The 18,410-nt window shown below is 43.3% G+C and overlaps 1 protein-coding gene across 1 annotated transcript in view; it reads left to right on the top strand.

The window, feature by feature from the left end:
- Window positions 1-9,153: 9,153 nt before the first annotated feature.
- Window positions 9,154-18,410, top strand: part of LOC132824897 (zinc finger C3H1 domain-containing protein) — a 69,243-nt gene continuing 59,986 nt past the window's right edge. Inside the window, exons 1-4 of the mRNA XM_060839744.1 lie at window positions 9,154-9,647; window positions 14,562-14,963; window positions 15,044-15,114; window positions 15,240-15,471. Of these exons, the coding sequence (XP_060695727.1) occupies window positions 9,170-9,647; window positions 14,562-14,963; window positions 15,044-15,114; window positions 15,240-15,471 (1,183 nt within the window). The 5' untranslated portion in view covers window positions 9,154-9,169. The remainder of the gene's footprint in view (window positions 9,648-14,561; window positions 14,964-15,043; window positions 15,115-15,239; window positions 15,472-18,410) is intronic.

Below are 18,410 nucleotides of genomic sequence, written 5' to 3'. Positions count from 1 at the left end.
AACTATGATTAATTATTAATTTGGGTGTCAACCTTCACAATCTGATTGACGTCATTCTGACACTGAGACTTGAACACATAATCTAGCCTAACATTTCAATAAAGCACTGAGGGAGTGCTGTTTTATTTGAAGAATCCATCTTTCAACTGAGACATCAAACCAAGGCCCTCTCTGTTCTCTCTTGTTGGCACAAAATATCCCATGGCAATGTTCAAAGAAGAACATAGGAGATCTCATGTCACAATATCAGTTTACTATCTCACAGCCAACATCAACTGAACATACTCATCAGATCAGGCAATGTCGGCAGAGAGAAGCTTGAGTTAATATTTCAGGTGATCTCGAGAGTTGGGTTGCAGGGTGGGGGGTGGGGTTTGTGATAAGTTTCAGCAGGGTTGGGGGAGGTAGTTATTTGGTACCAAACTGTTTGTGTTTCCTATCTGAAACTGACTATAATTTATGGATATGGCACATGGGCACATTAACATGGAAATTGTGAAGTTCACTCACTGCTCCACCACAGACTGTCTGCCCAACTCACCCCCCATTATTACCACCACAGCCAACAATCATGGAAAGTCGTTGATATGGTGAGAACTTCCTTTCATCCACTCTCATTTTGCTGTTCGAAAGCCTATCAAAATTAGACATTTCATGGCAGTATAATTAACAGTATTATTAAATGACCAATTTGGGCCTGACAAAAATATTTCATTATTTGTGGAACATTGCTAATGTCTCCATTGTGATTAAATACTTGATATTTAAGACTATTTTTGAGTAATTATTTTTAAAATAATATTTCAATTTCTACTTTCACCTCATCTGTATGTTTCATTTGCTTTCTACATAGAAGTTTGAAAGTGATTTTTTTTATATAAGTGATGAAAAACAGTGGACCCAGAACTGATCCTTGTGGCACACCACTGGTCACAGGCCTCCAGTCTGAAAAGTAACCCTCCATCGTCACTGTCACTTCGAGACTGTTCTGTATCCAAATGGCTAGTTCTCCCTGTATTCCACGTGATCCAGCCTTGCTAACCAGTCTACCATAAGGAAGCTTGTCGAATGCCTTACTAAGGTCCATATAGATCAGGATGTTGCCATAGTTGTGGATATGTTCGCTACTGTGTCTTCTGGAATTTATTTAGTTCCGTTCCTGCTGCTTCCAGTTGCTGGTTCCGGTTATTTGCTGTAGTGGCAGTATTTTGGGTCTAGCTCTGTGTGTTTGTTGATAGAGTTTGTGCATGAGTGCCAGACTTCTAGAAATTCTCTGTTTAGCTTCTCCCATGATCGTTGTGTTGTCTCAGTTGAATTGTGGTCCTTGTCATCTGTGTGTATGGCTACTAAGGACAGCTGGCCGTGGCTAGGTAGTGTTTGTATATACGGATTTCTAGTTGTCTGCCTGTTTTTCCTATATCGTGTTTCATGCAGTTTTTACACAGAATCTTGTAAATTATGTTAATCTTGCTGATCATGGGTATAGGGTCTTTTATCCTGGTGACTTGGCTGAGAGTGGCTGTCGGTTTATGCGCTGTCATGGATCCGAGTAGTTGGAGAAGTCTGGCTGTTAGTTCCGAGAGTTTTTTATATCAGGTAGTGTGGCTACTGTGTTGGTTCATGGTATCTCCTTGTCACATTATTTGTCTGCTAGCCATTTGCCGATGAAATTGCAGGGATATCTGTTCTTGTCAAAGACTTGGTAGAGGTGTTCTTCTTCTTCTCTTCGCAAATTGGGAGTGCTGCAGTGTGCTGTAGCCCTTTTGAACAGGGTCCTGATGCAGCTTCTCTTGTGGATGTTCAGGTGGTTCACGATCTGGTCTGTGTTTGTGGCTTTTCACCACTTTTGTGGTGCATTCACTCCAGAAGAAGATCACCTCTACAAAGTCTTTGCCGAGAATGGATATCCCTGCAAATTCATCTACAGATGCCTGGCAGACAATCAATGCAACAAGTACATGCCATGACCGAACACACTAGCCATACGACCTTATATAAAACAGTCTCAGAACTAACAGCCAGACTTCTCCAACCACTTGGATCCATGACAGCTCATAAATCAACAGCCATGCTCAAACAACAGCTTCACCAGAACAAAAGACCCTATACTCATTATGTGCAAGACTAAAGTAATTTACAAGATTCTGTGCAAAGACTGCATGAAATGCTGTAAAGGACAAAAAGGCCAACAAAGAGCAATCCCCATCCACGAACATCAACTAGCGATCAAATGCCACAACCAGCTATCCCGAGTAGCCATACACACTGATGACAAAGACCACAAATTCAACTAGGACAACACAACGACCATCGGACAAGCCAAACAGAGGACAGCCAGAGAATTGCTAGAAGCACAGCACTCATCCACAGACTCCATCAACATTGACTTAGACCCAATATACCAGCCACTACAAAGAACTACATGAACCAACAACCAGAAGCAGCAGGAACGAAACCAAATAAACTCCAGAAGGTGCAGTAAAGCAGGGCTTCACGGGAGGCTCTAAAGTACTGGTGGGCGGCACGGTGGCACAGTGGTTAGCACTGCTGCCTCACAGCGCCTGTAGACCCGGGTTCAATTCCCGACTCAGGCGACTGACTGTGTGGAGTTTGCATGTTCTCCCCGTGTCTGCGTGGGTTTCCTCCGGGTGCTCCGGTTTCCTCCCACAGTCACAAAGATGTGCGGGTCAGGTGAATTGGCCATGCTAAATTGCCCATAGTGTTAGGTAAGGGGTAAATGTAGGGGTATGGGTGGGTTGCGCTTCGGCGGGTCGGTGTGGACTTGTTGGGCCGAAGGGCCTGTTTCCACACTGTAAGTCTAATCTAATATACTGAATATGTCATCTAGATGGATGCAACATCTGCAAATCAACTTCTCAGTTCGGCGAACATACCCACAACCATGACAACTAGTACCCAAGCTACAAAGGCAAAAGTGAGGACTGTAGACGCTGGAGATTAGAGAGTGTGGTGCTGGAAATGCACAGCAGGTCAGACAGCATCTGAGAAGCAGGAAAATCGATGTTTCCGACTCAACACTGACATCTTCTACAAACCCACCGACTCCCACAGCTACCTGGACTACACTTCCTCCCATCTTGCCTCCTGTAAAAATGCTATCCCTTATTCCCAATTCTACCAACTCTGAGGCATCTGCTCCCAGGTGGACCAGTTCCATCACAGATCACACCAGATGGTGTCCTTCTTTAAGAACCACAACCGTCTCTCCCACGTGGTTGATGATGTCATCCAGTGCATCTCATTTACTTCCCGCACCTCGAACCCCACCTTTCCAACTGCAACAAGGTCGGAGCCCCCCCGGTCGTAACCTTCCACCCTACCAACCTCTGTATACATCGCATCATCCTCTGTACCTTCGCCACCTACAAACAGACCCCACCACCAGAGATATATTTCCCTCCTCACTCCCATCCGCTTTCCATAAAGACCATTCCCTTCGCGACTCCCTTGTCAGGTCCATGTCCCCTAACAACCCACCCTCCCCTCCTGGCACCTTCCCCTGCCACCGCAGGAATTGCAAAACCCACGTCCTCACCTTCCCCCTCACCTCCATCCAAGGCCCCAAAGGAGCCTTCCACATCCATCAGAGTTTTACCTGCACTTCCACAGATCATGTACTGTATCCATTGCTCCCGATGCAGTCTCCTCTATATTGGGGAGACAGGACACTTATTTGCAGAGTGCTTCAGAGAACATCTCCAGGGCACCCACACCAATAAAATCCCATTGACCTGTGACCAAACACTTCAACTATACCCCCACCCCAATTCCCCAAGGACATGCAGATCCTGGGCCTCCTCCATCGCCACTCCCTAACCACCCAACGCCTGGAGGAAGAACACCTCATCCTCCACCTTGGGACCATTCAAACCCACGGCATCAATGTAAAATTTACCAATTTTCTCATGTTCCCTCCCCTCACTTATCCCAGTTCCAACCTGCCAACTCAACACTGCCCTCATGACTGGTCCTATCTGTCCATCTTCCCTCCCACCTATCCTCTCCACCCTCCCACATATCACCATTACCCCAACCTCCATTTACCTATCACACTTTCAACTACCTTCCCCCAGTCCCACCCCCCCCTCCCATTTATCTCACCATCCCCTCAGCTCACATCCTCATTCCTAATGGAGGGTTTTTGCCCAACACGTCGATTCTCCTGCTCCTTGGATGCTGCCTGACCTGCTGTGCTTTTCCAGCACTACACTCTCCGCCCAAGCTACAAATCTTCACACAAATCTTGAAGACCAGGATGTTGCCAGGGTTGAAGGCTTGAGCTATAAGGAGAGCCTGAATAGGCTGGGCTGTTTTACCTGGAGCTTTGAAGGCTAAGGAGGGACCTCATCGAAGCTTGTAAGGTCATGAATGGCATTGATAGAGTAAATAGACAAAGTCTTTTCCCTGGGGTCAGGAGTCCAAAACTAAGGGGCTTAGGTTTAGGGTGAGAGGTGGAAGATTTAAAAAGGACCCAAGGGGCAACTATTTCATGCAGAGGGTGTTGCGTGTATGGAATGAGCTATCAGAGGGGGGTGATTTAGGCTGACACAGTTACTACACTTAAAAGACATCTGGATGGGTATCTGAATAGGAAGGGTTTAGAGGGATATGGGCCAAGTGCTGGCAGAGGGCCCTAGCTTAATGTTGGACATCTGGTCTGCATGGACGAATTGGACCGAAAGGTCTTTTTCCATGCTGTACATCTCTATGACAATATGATTTGATTTTAGTGCTTTTCATTTCCTGTTTAGCTGTTTATGAGAAATCTTGTCTGGCTGCTTAGACTTCACAATGACACCAATGCAACTTTATGTTGGAAATAACCATTAAGAATCACTGCAAACCATTGCACCGCAGGTAATAGATCTCGCCACAAAAATTGCTTGACCCCTCAGTGTGACTTTCCCCAGTGCGACTTTCCCTGGTGCCAACAACCCTGGGTCATTTATAATCTTTTATTTCATTGGATTTGTGGGACTTGGCTATGCACAAATTTCTATATCAGAATGGTGACTACATTTTAAATGTACTTTATCAACTGTGAGGCACTTTGCTTGTCATGCATGTCATGATTCAAAAATGCAAAATCTTTTGTTTCTTTTATCATGAGACCTAATGTACTCTCCATTCACCTGGACAACCCGTGTGGCCTATTACCTACCTCGATCTCTTCATTTCCCACTGGTGCCGAAACATTAGCCGCCTCAACCTTTCTACCCCATCCCCGACTCCAACCTCTCACCCTCACAATGAGCAGACCTCCACTCCCTCTGCTCCAATCCCAACATCACCATCGAACCAGCAGATAAAGGGGGTGCAGTGGTAGTTTGGCGCACTGACCTCTACACAGCTGAAGCCAGATGCCAACTCAAAGACACCTCCTCGACCTTGCCTCCGTGACTACCTGGTCAGGTCTACGCCCCCCAACAACCCATCTTCCCCTCCTGGCACCTTCCCTGCCCACTGCAGGAAATGCAAAACCTGCACCCACACCTCCCCCCTCACCTCCAACCAAGGCCCTAATGCAGCCTTCCACATCCATCAAAGTTTCACTTGCACATCCACCAATGTCATTTTATTGTATCTATTGCGGTCTCCTTTACATTGGGGAGACTGGACGCCTTCTCGCAGGGCGCTTCAGAGAACATCTCCAGGCCACCCGCACCAATCAACCCCTCCGCCCCATGGCCCAACATTTCAACTTCCCCTCCCACTCTGCCGAGGACACACAGGTCCTGGGCCTCCTCCACCGCCGCTCCCTCACTACCCAATGCCTGGAGAAGAATGCCTCATCTTCCGCTTCGGAACACTTCAACCCCAGGCTATCAATGTGGACCACCAGTTTCCTCATTTCCCCTCCCCCCACCTTACCCCAGCTCCAAACCTCCAGCTCAGCACTGTCCTCATGACCTGTGCTACCTGCCAATCTTCTTTCCCACCTATCTGCTCCACCCTCCTCTCTGACCTATTACCTTCACCCCCATCCCCATCCACCTATTGCACTCCTGGTTACCTTCTCCCCACCTGCATCCCCCTCCCATTTATCTCTCCACCCCAGAGGCTCCCTGCCTTCATTCCTGATGAGGGCTTTGGCCCGAAAGGTCGATTTTCCTGCTCTTCAGATGCTGCCTGATGTGCTGTGCTTTTCCAGCACCACTCTAATTCAGACTCTGATCTCCAGCATCTGCAGTCCTCACTTATGCCTAATGCACTCTCTTGCCCACAAGCTGGACTTCAATTTATCAGCTACATGTTTAAAAAGATGATTAAAAGAGATTTGATTTTAATTAATGTGGTAGTTCAGGTTACCTTTCAGATCAGAAGACAGAAATATTTTGGGATTAATGCACAATCAAGCCAGGATCTGACTGAATTACAAAACAGACCTGAGTGACTAAATGCTGCAAATGTGTTGCTGGTCAAAGCACAGCAGGCCAGGCAGCATCTCAGGAATAGATGCTGCCTGGCCTGCTGTGCTTTGACCAGCAACACATTTGCAGCTGTGATCTCCAGCATCTGCAGACCTCATTTTTTACACTGAGTGACTAAATGGCCCACTTGTGTACCACATTCCAAATTTTAGCTGTATTTCTGATGTCATATTGTGTGCTGTATTTTAGTAGCTGTAAATCATTACCATATTACAGAAACCAGACTTAATTATAGCAGATGACAGACTTGCATATGTGAATTTTGATTCCCTGGCTGCATCACAGCCAATGAAACAGCAGCCACTATCTGAACACAGGAAATATAACAACCAAAAACAGAAACTGCTAGCAGTAACAGTGGAGAGAAAACAGAGTTCACATTTCAAGTCCAGTGACCCTTTTTAAAATGTATTTTCCCAGTCATTTTTTTCTCTCCCATTGTCTAGTCCCTTCTCACATACACCTGCATTCTTTTGATGCTTTATGTCAGTTCGAAAAATTCATTTGCAGGAACCAGCTGCCTTCGCTTCACCATACATGTGCAAAACCTCTATACCCATCAAACACTGGGTTGGGCTTTGGGCTCTCTGCTTTTTTTTGGTAAGAAGGCCAGAACTCCCTCTATGTTCTGCCTCGGGACCCTCCAAAGCTGGCATCAATGTAGACTTCATCAGTTTTCTCATTTCCTCACACCTTATCCCAGCTCCAACCTTCCAACTCAGCACCAACCTCATGACCTGTCCAACTTCCTTCCCACCCCTCAGCTCCATCCTCCCCTCCCACCTATCATCATTACCCCACCTCCATCTACCTATTGCACTCTCAGCTACCTTCCCCGAACCCCACCCTGCCCCACCCTACCCCACCCCCTCCCTCCCATTTATCTCACCACCCCCTCAGCTCACAGCCTCATCTGGTCAAGTTTGCCCTCACTTTGAATATCTTCTCCTTTGATTCCTCAATTTCTTCAGATCAATGGCATAGCCATGGGTACCTGCGTGAGCACAGGTTATGCTTGTCCCTTTGTGGAGTATGTGGAACATTTCTTATTCCAGTCCTACTCCAAGTCGCTCCCTAAAACTCTTTCTCCAGTACACTGTGGACATAATTTGTGCTTCCAATTTCCACACTGCTCTCACCTTCATTTTGCCCAACTGACTCCTCCGTTCCCATCGTCAATGTCTGTTTTTGGTAGGCTAGCCACCAAAATCTATCACAAACCCACTGACTCCCTCAGTTACCTGGATTATACACCTTCACACAATGCTTCCTATAAGGAATCCATTTCATTCTTACAAGGGGTCTCAGAAACGTCCACCTTTTTCCTCAATGGAGGATTCCCTGCAATCCTGTTTAACAGGCCCCTTAGTGGTGTCTAAACTATTTCCCACATTTTTTTCTTCACCCTTTTGCTTCCCTCCCACCTCAACAGGGTCCCCCATCCTCACTTTCCACCTCACCAGCTTCGATATGCAAAGGATCATAAGGCACCATTTCCGCAACCTCCAGTGGGATACCAGTACAGAGGCACATATTCCTCTCCTCTACCTTGTCAGTATTTTACAGGGACTATTCCCTCTGGGATAATCTGGCCCCTTCCTCCTCCACTTCCAACACCTCCCCATTGCAATCATAGAAGGTGCAACACTTTCCCGTTTACTTCCATCCTCTTAACTATCCAAAGCCCTAGACAAACCTTCCAGATTTACCTGCACTTCATTCAATCTATTCTCAATTATTTGCTGCTCACAATGCAGCCTCCTCTACATTGGAGGGATGAAACACAGACTGGGTGACAGTTCATGGAACATTTATGTTCCCTCTAAAAATGAATCTGGGTTTCCAGTTGCCTGCCACTTCAAAACATCCTTGTACAGTATTCCCATAGCAACTTTTCTGTCTCGGGCTTGCTGCAATGCTCCAGTGAGGCTCAGCACTAGCTGGAGGTACAACATCTCATTTTCCACATTTTCTTTGGAGCCTTTGGTACTCAATATCATTAACGTTAGGGCCTGAGCACCCCTTGCCCGGTGTTCCAAATACCATGTCCTATCATGACAATGGTTTGCTTTCAACATAGTCAATTCATTTTCACTCACTCACACTTCTCATTATCACCTATCCGCCTTTTCCCCTTCCCTTTTTTACTATCAACAATCCCTTTGTTTCTTTTTTATCCTGATTTTGGGCTAAGTCTCTGCCTATCAACTCATTCATTCTCTCGCCCTACCATCCGGTCACAAAGATACCATTTGTTTCCAGATGCTATCAGTTGTGAAGCAGGGTCACTGGGCCCAAAACATTAACTCTCATTTCCCTCCACAGATGCTGCCAGACCTGCTGAGTTTATCCCTTCTAATGGAGATCTGCTTTCTTCACAAAGATACTGCGGAGGTTCTCCAGCAAATTTCTGTTCTTATTTCAGATCTCCAGCAATCGTAATTCCTTGCTGTATTCGAGTTAATCCGCAGTTCCTTGTTTTATACTAACAAAGCAACTAATTTGGTGACAGCAAGCTCCCCTGATAAATAAATGATGAGGGAACTGGAAGGAAACCCAGTGCCAACCCTTCCCTCTTGTCCTCATCCACACAGGGGCCGCTCTCCGCATGCGCGGGGCGGGGCGGTTCCTCGCAGCTTCGCCCCACCCCCCGCACAACCCTTGAGACGTCACATCCGTTTCCGGTGCCTGTGACGGAGTCTGCGACAGGAGCAGCCATGGAGCTGGATGGCGAGCGGCTGTCGCCCAAAGAGGAGGGCGAGCTGGAGGACGGCGAGATCGACGATGACAACGACGAAAACGTTTACCTGGAGTCGCGGCTCGTCTCGTCCTCCACTCCCAAGCCGAGGCCCAGCAACAGCGGGGGCCCGGGCCCCAAAAACCACCGGCCGCTGGCCTCCGGGAACGGCCTCGTGTACCGGCTCAAGGAGCCGTACCGGGGCTTCCCCCAGCAGCCGCCGCCGCCGCCTCCTCCTCCCCCGCCCGCGCTCCATGGCGACTCGTCCCGCTCTAACTTCTGGGAGCGGAGCCACGGCACCTTCGGCCGTTTCCGCTTTCGGGAGGGGTCGAACCGCGGCGGCTGGGGCAGGGGATTTCGGGGAGCTGGCCCTCGGGGGTTGAAGAGAGGGAGACCGGGACCCGGGCCCGCCTTTATCGGGAACAACAACATCCGCAGGGATTCTCCACCCCGGAAACGTATCCTTTTCCCGTCCCTCTGCCGCCCTAACCGGAGTTTGCTCAGCTCTACCGCTGACCCCACCAGGACCTGAGCCTGACTGACGAAGCAAATTGAGAGAAGTTGAATCATTTAAGGAATAGACCCACCCTTGCCACCTCCATGACTGGCGTCAGCACCCAGTCAGAAGCGAATCTTTGGGATTTAGGAAGCGATTGGATGCCGTGTGCTGTTTAACAATATTTTTTAGTTCTCGAGAGGTTTAGAGAGGCACTTATCTCGAGGAAATGAATGGGGTTGAGAGTTTACCTTGGGAGGTTTGCATTATCATATTCAATGTAAGCTTTGTGTGTGGAAATTCAAACATCTTTACATTTGGCTGGAATGCTCAATGTAATTTGTGGACAAGTTTTAAGCTGAAACCCTAAGTGGAGGTCATAAAGATTGCTTGGTTTGACTGGAGAGCTCTTTGGTTCAGTTGTGAATTAGCTATGTTAATGTCTGTACAAATACTGTATATAAGAAAAGTACACTTTTTTTTCTAGCTAGCAGGTGTAATGTAACAATTCATTCCACTGCAGGGTGATGCCTTTGCCTTCGTTATGTTGAAATATAGTTTTTTTTTCTTGGCTTTATGGAGATCTGTTTGGATAGGTTGACAAATGTCTAAGTAGAATTTTTGTATAGCTATTTTAACACTTGTTTAAACTGCAATCGGGATTAATGTCGCATTTAAAATTCTATTAGCTGAATATACCGTATGCTTGATTGTGTAGTCTATTAGTGACAGTTTGTGTTAATTTAATTTCTTGGAAAACTCTAGTTCTTTCCATCAAACTGTAATTCAAATAGTCTAGTCACAACTTTGCCTAAAATTTCCCTGAATTACATAGAATCGCTATAATTGTAGGGATCCCAGACTAGTTAAAGCAAAGTTACCAAGGTCAGACTCTGAATGGGGTAACGTATTTAACATCTGAAAAGCTGTCAATTCAAATTGCCCCATTTTTTCAACTTTTTTCTTGCAGTATCTACAGTGGTCAATATTTTGTAGTATCTCAAGGATAATAGAAATGTACTTTGCTGCATTATGCAGAACTTACCACAAATTTTGGTTGCGACATTGAATGCTGAACCAACCGGCCCAATTTTGGAATAATTGAATGATGGTTGTCACATACAGCGATACAGTGATGTGTTGTTTTGTGTGATATACATGTGGATCATACCTTACAAAGTGTCTCAGTAACAGAAGAGAATTCAGAATAGTGTTGCAGCTACAGAGAATGATCAGAATTAACATTTGAGATTTGTTCAGAAGTTCATGTATTAGAAGAATGAGGTGGGATCTGATTGAAGCATAAATTCAAAAAGGCTAAACAAATTACATGGAAAGAATAATTTTTTTTCTGCTTGGAATGTCGAGAAGCAGAGGTCACAATCTCAGGATAACAGGCCATTTCTGTGGAATTAAGTGCCACAGAAAGTTATGGAGGTCAAGTCAGCATATTCAATAATGCAATTTTATACACTTTTTGATGACTGGCGTCAGGAGATATGGAGAGAGGGAATATGGTGTTGATTTACAGGGTCCTCCAGGATCATATGGATTTCAGTAAGGTGTTTGATAAGGTTCCACACAGTAGGCAATTGCATAAAATATGAAGACATGGGATTGAAGGTGATTTATGATTTGGACCAAAAATTGGCTAGCTGAAGGAAGACAGAATGTGCTAGTTGATGGGAAATGGTCATCCTGGAGTTACTAGTGATATACTGCAAGGATCTGTTTTGAGTCCACTGTTGTTTGTCATTTTTATCAATGACCTGGATGAGAGCATAGAAGGATTGGTTAGTAAATTTGCGGATGACGCTAAGGTCAATAGAGTTGTGTATCATGGCGAAGGATAATGTAAGTTATGGAGAGAAAGCTGAAGAGCAGGGCTGAGAGATGGCAAATGGTGTTTAATGTGGAAAAGTGAGAGGTGATTCACTTTGGAAGGAGTAACAGCAATGCAGAGTAAGGGCTAATGGTAAGATTCTTGGTAGTGTAGATGAGCAGAGAGATCTTGGTGTTCAGGTACAGAGATCTCTCTAAGTTGCCACCCAGTTTAATAAGGTTGTTAAAAAGGCATACGGTGTGTTAGCTTTTATTGGTAGATGGATTGAGTTTCAGAACCATGAGATCATGCAACTGTAAATCTCTGGTGGGGCCACATTTGGAGAATTGCAAACTGTTCTGGTCGCTGCATTGCAGGAAGGACGTGGAAGCTTTGGAAAGGGTCCAGAGGATATTTACTATAAAGTTGCCTGGTATGGCGAAGATCCTCTGAGAAAAGGCTGAGGGACTTTAGGTTGTTTTCATTAGAGAGAAGTTTGAGAAGTGACTTAAATGTGACATGTAAGATAATCAGAGGGTTAGATAGGCTAGAAAGTGAGAACCTTTGACTTCCGATGGCGATGGCTAGCACAAGGGAGCGTCCATTAAAATTGAGGTTTGATAGATATAGGTCAGATGTTGGAGGTAGCTTCTTTACTCAATAGGTAGGGACGTGGAATGGACTGCCTGCAACAGTTGTAGACTTGCCAACTTTAAGGGCATTTAAATGGTCATTGGATAGGCATATGGACAACAAAGAAATAGTGTAGGTTAGAGGGTTTCAGATTGGTTCCACCATTGAGGGCCGAAGGGCTTGAACTGCGCTGTAATGTTCTGTGTTCTATATTGAATCATGAAGCAGGCTCGTAGGACAGATTTCTGCCGTTACTTCTGATCTGTCATCTAGACCAAAAAACTCATTCAACCGTTTCAAACAAGAAATGTATGCATATATTAGTTTCAGGGTGTGCTATGTACGTGGGCTATATGTCCAAAGATTGGCACTTGCCTTCAGCGTCTTGGAAGAGGAAAGCTACTGGCACTGTCCCATTACCTTCTACTTAGGAAACACTCAGCACAATGTCCAATATTGGATGTGATTGGGCAGCATTTCTTGAATATTTCAGTATACAAAGAAACACATTTAAACCCAATTTAAGTTTCAGTTGGGCTGGGAGTACAGAGGAATCTTGATTATTCGAACAAACTGGTCGGGGAGTATTTTGTTCAGATAATCTGATGTTTGAATAACAGTTCAGCCAAGTGTCGGGACCTTGCAATGTTGTCAGATAATCAGAAATTTGGATAATCAGTGTTCGGATAATTGAGGTTCCTCTGCACAGAGTTTGTTTTTGAGTATTTACAGCAGCGTAATTTACTAAGTCTAATTTTCCTGTGTAGTATGTTAAAAGTATTAAAAACTGTGTTTTGATTAGTTTATGGCTATCTGCATTATAAATTGGATGATATGGTTTCCCATTAAAACTTGTAGGCCCAAGGCTTTCAAACTCCAGTCTGATGATATCTTTATCCCTGAAATAATCTCGAGTGTCTTAAGAGAAGGAAAAACGCAATCATGAAAAGAGAGCAATAACAAATGGGCAAGCTCTCCACTTGTTACAAAATCAAAATAATTTCACTCCTTCAGAAGACATTGAGTTCCATATCTGACATTCCTGGAGAGGTCCCAATACTGCCTTTGCTGTGATAGTTATGTAGGCTACCCAGCTTACAGGCAGAGAGTATTTACTTTCAGCATGAGAGGAAGGTACGTGAAAGCCAGCTGCAGTTTGAAATTCAGGTGCATTTGCATTGTGGTGAATATGTTAGACTACAATATCTGATCTGCTGAAGTTATTACCAGCATTTTGTTCTCTAGAATCAAACCAAGACGTTAATATAATCACAGAAAAACTCAGTTTAAACTTTTAAGTGTCCATACTATTGTACATTATAAATTTATTATTACACGATTGATTTAAATAACTGAGAAATTAGACTGTTTGTACTGCTGAGTAACATATGTAAGAATATTATATTCAAGTGAGGACCTGCAAATTGAACAGAGAAACTCATGCTTCTGGGAGTAAACATGAACCTGTTTAACATTCCTATGATGGTATTGCTGCTGTTGGTCCAGATTTTACCAGTAACTGCTTGCGTGAATGTGGCCTGTGAATAGGTGAAATGTGTTGGCTATTAACACGTAATCTATATTCCTGCTGACAGCTGTTCATTCAACTTGAATTAGAATGTTAATGGTGTCAGACTTGTCCTTTATCTCTTGGTTGGTCTGGTATATCACGTCATTGTCATTGTCAGGTAAATAGTTCAAAATTGTTCCTTTAAATGCTTGTTTAATAAATGGCATATCGAAATATCCTTTGCGCAGAGTACTTTTGTCTCCGTTATCAGACCCTCAGTGCCTCAGATATATGAAAATGGTATCTTGCATAATTAAGAGATGCTTTGGGGTTTTCCATATGCAATGACTGTATGGACTGCTTTAGTGAGTCTGTGTGTACATATATTTTATTAATTAAAAATCTTTGAAATAAAACGGATATTGGAGAGCATTTAGATTGGAAGTCCATTTCATCCATTTGGGTAGGCTTTCAACTTTAAAAAAAAAAGTTTGACATTCATTTAAGGAAAAAGAATTTCCTGTAATAATTATGAAGATGCAAGTGATATTCTTTTCGGTTGGCTATGTATTTTAACTTGCACTACAGTGAGCATTAGCACCAGCTTATTCCCTTCAGTCTTTAGCACGAGGAGTGTAGTCTGAATGATTATTGTACAGTGCCTCAGTAGCTTTTTTAATTGAGTTCGTTAATTATCCCTGTCTTCTGAATGACTGCAGGTTAATTACTTGCCTCAGTGAGGATTTACTATTGGAAGCTTCAACTTCTGATGTCCATTCCTCCTTTTCAGTTTGAATGTTGCTCATAATATATTGTGGAAAATTTGACACTTTGATTTTGCACATCTGCAGTTAGAGTATTTAGTTATTATGTAATGAAAGTGTTAAGTTTCCTTCACACATTTAACTCAGCAAAATTTTTTGGGCGGTTCCCTTCAAGAAGACCAGCTCAGTATTGCAGAAATGACGATGACATGGATGAAACATTTGAAGATCTTCTTAGGAAATATAAAGAGATTCAGCTGGAACTGGAATGTCTTAATAGAGAAGAAAAAATGTCTCAAACTACCAAGGGAGAAAACTTGCTGGAAGAGGAAGGTAGTATTGTGTCTGGGAATGTTAATGTTGAAACCAACAGTATTGAAAAGAACAATTTACAGCTATCCACTGAAAAACCTCAGGTGAAAGCTTTTCAGGCATTTGAACTAAAACCTCTAAGACAGAAGCTACGAGCACCAGCCCAGCTGGAACAAAGTGACCAAGTAAACGACAGCCAAAAACCAGAACTATTGGAGCCTTCAACAAATAAACTAGGTATGTAGAATATGAATTGTGAAAATAATGGATATAAAGGTACTACAATTTGTTATTAACTTGGTTACATTTTCTTACAGAGTGTGAAAATAAAGATCCAGGCCATTCTTGTTCAAATAGTAAAGGGGTTTTAACAGAATCTCCTCTCAAGGTAAATGTTTGGCATATTTGTGTTTTCTAAACAAAATGGATTCTTGTATTTGTACTGTCCAAGTTATAGTGGTTTGAAGATAGAATTTATGATTGTTGGGTACTTAATATTGTAATATTTAACAGGACGTCGTCAAAGCGGACGATGATGATCTCGAGGAGGAGAGGGAAGAGGAGGAAGAATTGTCAGAACTCCAGTTACGTCTTCTTGCATTGCAGTCTGCTAGTAAAAAATGGCAACAAAAGGAACAATGTGTAATGAAAGAGAGCAAAGAGAAGCTTGCTAAGCCAAAGGTGTCTCAGCAGAAAGTCCGAAGTAGCCCTAAAACCCGTGTGCTGAAGAAGCCACTTAACACAGGTAACTGAGTTTGTGGAATGGTGCTTAATTCTCTTGAGTTCGCGATATTTAGGCTGCCAGTTGTGATAGAATATTTTTCATTCTTGAATAGGTTTGTTTTAGCAAATGGGTAGCTGTTTATTGAAATAGCTTTGTTAACATGGCTTGTAATTTGTGTTGGTTAAGATTTCATTGGTGCATTGCCTGCCATGCGGTTCTTTTGAAACAGCATTTAAAAGTGAATCCTTCAATTATTTTGGACTGCGTAATGTTGCGAGAGAGTGGTGGCCCAAATATGGTGGTCAGGTGCTGTGGTTTTTGGGTAACTAATGAACCTGCACTGATATAGTATTAATGCCATTATATAAAAATGTTTCATATGCACATGGACAATGGAATGAAAGGAGAATAAAAGTGCATAGAAGCTTGACTTTTAAAAGCTGGGTTTTACAGAAACCTTAGGGAACTAAAGATGCAGAAGTTTTGCAAGGGTATTCCAATGTGCACAGCTCAGATGTAGACATGGATGTAATTGGGGTAAAAAAAAATGCGCAAGCAGCCTGGATTGGATAAATAGGAAGCTGCAGATTTGCCCGCAACTAGTATTTTTAAATTTGAGGCATTGGAAGATTAGGAGTAGCTGTAGGGAAATAGGGGGATGGTAAATTTTGGATTAACACAGGTTACTCTGTAATATTTCAGTCTGGAGGGGACAAAGGAATATAGGGAAGGGTTTCTGAAGCATATCAGTTAAGTCAGATGTCCATGTGGATAACATGGAGGTAAATAAGGAGGAAGGAGTATATAAGAAGCAGTATGTGCTGGGGCTGCGATTGTGTAGATAAGTGAAGCAAAGATAGATCCACTGAGAAAGAAATGCAAATTCTTTTGATGATGAAATGGTTGATTATATCAAAATGAACAAAAATTCAATGAGGTAACAAGGAAGGGTTGAGCATGGTGAAAGACATTATTTGTGACTATGAAGCCTTTGTGGCAGGGAGGAGATTTGATTGAAGCAAATTAGAGGCAAAGATGTGGATTTGGTTAATGATGCTTTCTGGAGCTTCGGAGGTGGGGAACCATTTTTTAGGAGAGGAGAAGAGGAGGTTGGAGTTTTGAGGGTGTGACTGATTGACTGATTGCAGTTTTGAAAATGGGGCAAGGGAACCAATTACAATGACCATGTGGGCACTAGGATGACAACTGGTGGTCTGTAGAAGGAGTAATGTAGGAGCAAAGATGGAATGAAGAGAGGGATAAAAGAAGCTTTTGGGTCCACATTAGCATTGGGACAAGAATATTAGGCTAGGTAGATATTCAAAAAAACAGCAGAGATTGCTGAGTTTACATCTTAGAAAGTAATTTGCTTGTTCATGAACCACTGCAACCTTGAACTATTGTAGTCACTATAGTATAGATACTCAAATATGGTTGTTGAAAGTTCAAGGGTGTAGGGAACATGGAAGAATGGGCGATATAGGCTTTGATTGTTCGAAAGAAATGATCATCCTGGTAAGCAAGTGTATTTTTTCATTTGTTCATTAAAAGTGAATGTCCTGGTCAAGGTCGCAATTTATTGGCTATCATAATCGTCCTTAAAAGTGTGGTGAGCCACTGCAGTCATTGTGATATAGAAACACCAACATTGCTGTTAGTAAAAGTTATTGAATTTTAAAGTGGCAGAAATTGAAGGTGATTGAAATCAAGATGGTGTCTGACTTGCAGGTGGTGTTCCTATGAACCTGCTGCCCTTCCTGTGCTAGATTATAGAATTCACAGATTTGGAATGTCCTGTTGGTGAAACTTTGAAATGCTCTATGGCATCTTGTCATTGGTACACACTGCTGTCACATGCGCTGGTGATAGATGAATGTTTAGTCTGCAGGATGATATGCCAATCAAGGGAGTTATGTTGCTCTGGAAATTGACTACTTCAGTATTGTTGGAACTGCAGTGAGTCAGCCATGTGGAGAATATTCAAACATGCTCTTGATGCACGTTGTAGTTGTTGGAGAAGCTTTGGGAATTTGAAGGTGAGTTACTTGATGCAGAATACCCAGCCTCTGACCAGCATTCTTCAACTTGCTTCTTGACCGCACAGACCTCTGGAATTCAGTGCCATGATCAGCATGCCAGTGCTAATCACTACATGCGAGATCAAAGTGGTTGTGCAACTTAGAGTGAATGTTGCCTGTGACCCGTTCTTATAATAGATTTTGTGTGGCTGGAATGTGGGGGTTTAGGTCATTAATCCTTGAAAGTTAGAAATGCTGTTAAATGTCAAGAAAGTCAGGTGCTCCAATTTGTGATTGCCTGTACTTAAGTGGCATGAATGTTACTTGCTAGTTAATTGCCCGATCTTAAATGTTTGTTTGCAGAGTGAAAAACATCATTTGAAAGACCGCAAATAGAAGCGAATGGTGTGCAGTAATTTGGCAGGGGACAGTGAGGTCCAATCGTGTTTGATATGGTTTGGCCAGGTTGAGAGATCTTATTAAACAACTTGGGTACCAGAATCAAGATCCTTTTGAAAGCATGAAGATAAGACTTGTACCTGGAGAATGGACAGGAATAGTAAATTTTATAAAGACCATGAAAACAACGGTGATGGAGAGGGAATAGTTGATTGGCTTGACACCTTCACTACACTGTCTAGCTTAATAATGCAATTTAGATCTTTGGAAGTGCAGTTGTCAGTGACTTGGAATTTTATTTAGGGCAAAGTGTTGGTAGCAGAACTGGGATTTCAGTTTACGCTGGCAAGCAGCGCGAGGGAATTGGTAGAAGGCAGTGAAATCAAAGCAAGAGATGACTTGAATTGGGTAAGCGGATGTTATTCATTCATCATTAAAAGCGGATGAATCTTTTGTGTATTTTCATTTAAACATACAAATAAGGAATTGACAAAATGGAGGCTGTGTATAAACTCGATATTCTTAATGCTTTAACTGTTTTGT

This window comes from Hemiscyllium ocellatum, chromosome 19 (assembly GCF_020745735.1).
Source record: "Hemiscyllium ocellatum isolate sHemOce1 chromosome 19, sHemOce1.pat.X.cur, whole genome shotgun sequence".
NCBI lineage: Eukaryota > Metazoa > Chordata > Chondrichthyes > Orectolobiformes > Hemiscylliidae > Hemiscyllium > Hemiscyllium ocellatum.
The sequence above is the reverse complement of the archived record's forward strand: the minus strand, read 5'-3'. Positions and strand labels throughout refer to the sequence as shown.